A 6,000-nucleotide genomic window follows, 5' to 3' on the forward strand; every position below is an offset into this window, starting at 1 on the left:
CACTCAATTAGGGGTAAATCACCATGAGGTATGCAACATACCCTCAAATGTTTCAGAAAAAAAATCTGTGTATGTGTGCGTGCATGTATATTTTACATATACATGTGAATATTTGTGTGTGTATATATATATCATAGGTGAATCTGATTAAAGTGGTCATTGCACTATTTTTATTCTTGCAACTTTCCAGCATGTTTGAAAGTATTTACAAATTAAAGTGAGGTTTTTTTTTAAGTGGAAGCAAAGTTGTGGTCCTTAAAATCCTAGTGGCAGTTTTCACAGTAGCCCAGCATAAGTGACAAAAACCCCAAGAGGATAGCGACTACTGACTGGATAAATTCCTACTTCAAGCCTGGGACATTCGTTGAGAAGAACTGTCTACCTTCAGCCTATCCTCTCCCTCCCCATTCTTTCTAGAGGTGACCTTCTGAATAGTGCGGAATTGAAAATGAATCCATCCCACTTTTTAAAGATCATTTCTAGCAAGTGACTCAAATCCATATCCATACTCAATTCCTCCACAAATCACTGAGGCATCTTCACCTTCATTAAGCAAAAACGCAAAAAGCGTACACCTGTTTTCTCAAAAGACAACCACTCATCCGCTCCACTGAGCAGACAGAGGAAGAATGTTAAGGTGACTGGACTAGAGAAAAGACAACATCCAATGTCTAAGAGGGCTGAGGAAAGGAAGAGGTAAGCAAGAAGCCAATCTGAGGGAGGCAGGGATGGTATTGCGGTCAGTAAAAGTACTCGAGTGGGTGCGAGTGTGCCGGAGGGGAGGGAGTAGCTCACCTGGCTGTGGCAAGCAGAGGGTGCTGAGTTCCCACCAGCTTCCGCACCTGCAGAGCGATGTTGCTGATCTCGTCGCTCAGCAGGCAGCGGAGGCTCATGAAGGACGTGGGATAGCCCACGATCTTCTCCGCTTCTGACACCACTTGGTTCCAGTAGGCCGGGGACTTGGAGGACTGACCACGCCAGGAGCCCACCGAGGAGATGGTGCCGAGGGACTGGGAGCACCACAGATGACACGGGGTACCTGAGGTCCGGAGATAACGGGGCGAGCGCAACAGTAGTTGCGGAAGGCTCATAGTTTGGGTCTAGGAGTGTCCGGGACTTCAGTGTCCCGACGTAGCGTGGGGAAACCAACCAGGGGCAGAGGAGGAACTTGCAGGGACTAGAAGTAAGTGGCAACTCCTGGCCCTCAGAAGCTCGTGGGTTCCTGGAGCTGCGACCAGAAACGAACTTTAACTGCAGCTTTCTGCAGCCCCGTCCAAATAGGTTACTGCCCTAGCTCAGCACTGCCACCGGCCAGGCGGGCTGGAAACCACGACTGACACCTAAATGGGGGACGCCATACTTAGAGGCTGGGAATGCGGCCTGCCGTAAAGACCGAGGCGGGCTGCTCTGCGGGCCAAGTCTGTTCTCTACTTTACGGCACAGCCGTGAAAGCCCCGAGGGGGCGGGGGCTCTGGAGGTGAATCCCGGAAGACGAGGTTGGGTGAAAGCCTCAGCTCCTCCCACTTCTCCTGGTCCATCCCGCAGAAGTCAGGGGTGGTAGCAATGTCTGCGTGGGCGCTGAGTGGTGCCCCAGTGCCTGGCGTCGGAGCCGTGTGCGACTCATCGGAGCATTCCCAGCGCCCAGCACAGAGTGGGCACACATAAATATTTGTATCATGAACGCGGGTCTCTTTTTGCGGGCCCCCGTCCGCCCTGAAGAAAGAGTGTCGGTCGCCTTCTCTGGAAAGCCTCTCGTAGCTATCCGTCGCCAGCCTCTGGCAGTGGTCTTGGACCGGCGCGATGGCGGCCGCTGCGGCTGCGGGGCTTCGGGAACTGTGGCTGGGTGGAGGTGGGGACACAGAGTTCACGCGGGGGGTCTCAGTTCTCATGCCCTCAGCTCCCAACCAGGGTGGCGTGGCGCAGCCCGCAGGGTTCTTTTTCCCAAGGAATGTCCTCTGCCCTTGCCCGAATCACTGGCCTCGCTGAGGCTCGCTTGACCCCTGTACACAACTCAGGCGGAAGCAGCCATACCTCCCACGAGGGTGCGGAGAGGCCCCTTTTTAGAAGGAAGCTCACCATCCAGTATTGAGAACTGTACCTCTGACCCTGTAATACTTTATTATAGATCGTGTATTAATTCACTTAATCCTCAAAAACATTACTTAGATAATACTAGTTTTCTCCATGTTTCTCATGAGGGGACTGAGGCACAGCCAAGTCATATAAATTGCCCAAGGCCACGCTAGGCAGGGATGTGAACCCAGGCAATTTGGTTTCTGAATCCATGCTCTACAGCTGTACAGTTTCTCAAAATAACAAGTTGCCAACCATTGTTTTTTCCTCATTGCTGTCAATGTGGTTATCATTTACATAATGCTACCTATTCTTTTTTCAAGTATGTCTACCATTTTTTCTTTATCACTCCAAACAAGTGTTAAAATCCTTGTTATATGCAGTTTTACACTCTTAAAAATAGCTTGCAAAACTTTCTTCAACTTTCAAATTTTTTTCAAATTCATGATATATTTTAAATTAGCATCATGCATAATGCTGGACTAGACTTGGGCTACATTAAAGACTGCACTTAAAAAGAGCAAACTAGAGAATCATTATTCACTTTGCAAAAAAGATGCTTTTCTCTGCTGAAGTTTTAGCCTCAGACTCCCTTTGAATGGCAAATTTCCCTTGTGATTTAAAAATTTGGCCCTGGATGGTATGGCTCAGTGGATTGAGTGCCAGCCTGGGAACCAAAGGGTCCCAGGTTGGATTCCCAATCCCCCCACGTGCCTAGGTTGTGGCCCAGGTCCCCAGTAGGGGGCATGTGAGAGGCAACCACACACTGATGTTTTTCTCCCTCTTCCTCCCTTCCCCTCTGTCTAAAAATAAATAAAATCTTTAAAAAAACCAAAAATTCGATTTTATTACCAAACATTCAATTTAGGCATAACTCTTCAGGGGTACCTTTTAGATTAAGTGAATTATGCTCATAAATTTTAAGCACAGCCCAAGCCCAAAACATAAGTAAGGCAAACTGAAGTTCAAAGATAATTCCTTTGAAAGAGATTCCTGGTAATAAACTCCTGGTAATAAAATTCAGGTCTGCTCTAGATGAAAATAAATGTGGAGAGTGAGACACCTTACCGTCCCAAGTTCCAAGGCCCGAGCAGCCGGGTTATCCAAGGTGAAAGAAGTCATGAAAACTGGAAAAGAGATAAAGGCTGAATGTGATATACTGTGCACCTGAGGCCGTTTCTTCAAAATCACCTTAAGACTAACTTTTCATGCAATTTCCTTAATACCGATTCACAGCATGTACTTTAATTTCTCCACAGAAGCCAAGGGTATTATTCTCTGGTCATACTCTATTAACCAAGTTTTTGATTATTCATGGGACTTCGGGTTCCATTTATTTTAAATAATCATCACTTTCCTTTATACTTACAGTTAAAAGGTTGCATTATACCTAATGATAATCAGTTTTAAGAAGGTTAAAATGGCGTTTGTTCTTTAATCTTCCAGGTAAATATATAACTCCTTAGAGTCTCTTTGACGAAAGAGATTTCTGAATTGCTGGTGACTTTCAGAGGAGCAGGGAGAGGGAGTATCTGTGATCCTGCCCCTCCTCTGCCACTGACTGTAGTCATTTTGAGGATGTCTGTGAATATGTGCAGCATAAAGAAAGAATAGAGTAGGGTCTCTTAGCCTGGGCACCATGGACATTTGGGACCAGATAATTCTTTGCTGTGGGAAGAGGAGGGCCTGCCCTGTGCATGGTAGGATGTTTAACAATATTCCTGGCCTCTACTCAGTAGATACCAGCAGTAACCCTCTCCAAGTTGTGACAACCAGATTAGCTTTAGGATATTGCCAAAATATCCCCTGGGGGGGCAGAATCACCCATAAGGATACAAGAAAATGGAAGAAGCTAAAGAAAAAAATTTTTCCAGCCATGACATTTAGTTTTACAAAGCAGCAAAGGAAAGGGCCCTGGGTGTGGGCAGCCGTGCAGGTTAAAGAGTGGACATTCCACCATCTGGAAACCTCTAGCATCTGTTTGACATTGGGGTTATTCTGAAGACAGCAAACTGACAAAAGATGTTCCTCCTCCAGCTTTCTTGGGATCCTGACGCTAGTAAAGTACCAATGGACTTCACTTCTGTCCTTTCTATTGACCTTAGAAAGAAGTGAGTCATACCTAGCGTCCTTTTTTTTTCTCCCTTGGCTGGAAACCTGAACCAGCCTTTGGAAATACAAGGTTTTAACAAGGATGGTGAGTGCTTTGGGCTTTGGCATTTCCATGATTAGGTGAGTGGGATAGATAGGGACACTGCTGCCACCCTCCTTTATCACCCTCAACACAATCACCTATTGTTCATGCTAAGAGAGTTCTTCCAAAAGCTGATGAAAGCCTCCTGGTATATCTTCGGGCAGAATGATAAAAGGAGGTAAGTAATCAGATCAGCAAAAATCCAGAAGTTGGACCACCTACTGGTTTGGCAGGCTGTGGAACACAGGGACACACATTGCCAGTGAGAATGTGAAATGATGCCCAGCACCTATGGAAAGGAATTGGATAATCCCTAGAAAATGACATGCGGTTATATGTTTACCCTTTGACCCAGAAATCCAAAAATATGAAGGACTTATGCGCAAGGTTATTCATTGCAGTGTTATTTGTAATAACAAAAGATTGGAAATAAACCAAATAACCACAAGTAGAGGAATGGTGAATAAACTATGGTAGAGCCATACAATGAAACACACTGTGGGACTCTGAGAAAGAATGAGGACCGTCTCTTTAAAATGATGTGGAAAAAATAAAAGAATAAAAAAAATGAAATGATGTGGAATGATCTCCAGAATGCATGTTTTTTTAAAAAAATAGGTATAGAACAGTATAGTATGCTGTTTTTTTATAAGATAGGTGAACTATGAATATACTGTCTGGAAAAAGTCCACCCGTTGTTAATATTGAGAACGGTTTGTGTGACATCAATGTAGCCTGGCAGCCAAGGAGAGTGGACTGGAAAGCTCACGCATGAACAATGGCAACTTCACTGTACTAGTCAGTGAGAGCAGTAGATGCCGTTGAATGAGCATGTGTACTGTCTCACCATTGCATTCAAAATGAGCAAGTAGAGCAATGAGTCTGAATCAAATTTGTGCGTTAAGCTTGAACATTCCTCCGGGGGAAGCTATTCAGATGATTCAGAAGGCCTCAGGTGTGGGCAACTGGTGATTGGCAGCTTCATCACAGCTATGTGCTGGCTCATGCATCATGTCTCGTGAAAAGTTTTTGGCAAAACATCAAACTGCTCATGTGACTAAGCCCACCTGCAGCCCAGATTTGGCGCTCCATGACTTCTGGCTTTTCCCAAAACTAAAATCACCTTTGAAAGGAAAAAGATTTCAGACTGCCTATGAGATTCAAGAAAATATGACAGGGCAGCTTATGGTAACTGGGAGACCTGTGTGATGTCCGAAGATACCTACTTTGGAGGGGACTGAGGTGTCATGGTCCTATGTACAATGTTTCTTGTATCTTGTATCTTCTTCAGTAAATGTCTCTGTTTCTCACATTACATGGCTGGATACCTCCTGGACAGATCTCGTGTATTTGCATATCTTGGGCTGGGAGGAAACTGTTGGAGGGACGAGCATGGAAGCAGACTACTCTGAATATACCCCTTGACTACATAGTTTTGACTTTAGAATCATGTATATATTTTACATATTTAAAATAATTTTAAATTCAAAAGGAAAATGTAATTCCTAAAATTTGAAAACAACTGAAGTGATTGTCCTAACTATATGTTAAATTGATGGAATAACCACACCAAGTAAACTATTAAATGACTTTAGAAAATAGTGTAATCACTGTACATAGTGGAATACACATAGTGGAATATGTTCTCAGGATAAATAGACCTACAAAGTAATCTTAAACTTTAGTCAGTAGTTATTTTACTAGTACAAATGTAGATACTACTACTTTCAAAC

At 44.4% G+C, this 6,000-nt stretch overlaps 1 protein-coding gene across 2 annotated transcripts in view; it reads right to left on the reverse strand.

Moving 5' to 3' along the window:
* PDSS2 (decaprenyl diphosphate synthase subunit 2) overlaps nt 1–1,389 on the reverse strand; it is a 241,908-nt gene extending 240,519 nt beyond the window's left edge. For both annotated transcript variants that reach the window (XM_024551782.4, XM_045188650.3), the window contains exon 1: nt 796–1,389. In XM_024551782.4, the coding sequence (XP_024407550.2) occupies nt 796–1,091 (296 nt within the window). In that variant the 5' untranslated portion in view covers nt 1,092–1,389. The remainder of the gene's footprint in view (nt 1–795) is intronic.
* Nucleotides 1,390–6,000: the final 4,611 nt, after the last annotated feature.

Source organism: Desmodus rotundus, chromosome 11, assembly GCF_022682495.2.
Source record: "Desmodus rotundus isolate HL8 chromosome 11, HLdesRot8A.1, whole genome shotgun sequence".
In the NCBI taxonomy this organism is placed as follows: domain Eukaryota; kingdom Metazoa; phylum Chordata; class Mammalia; order Chiroptera; family Phyllostomidae; genus Desmodus; species Desmodus rotundus.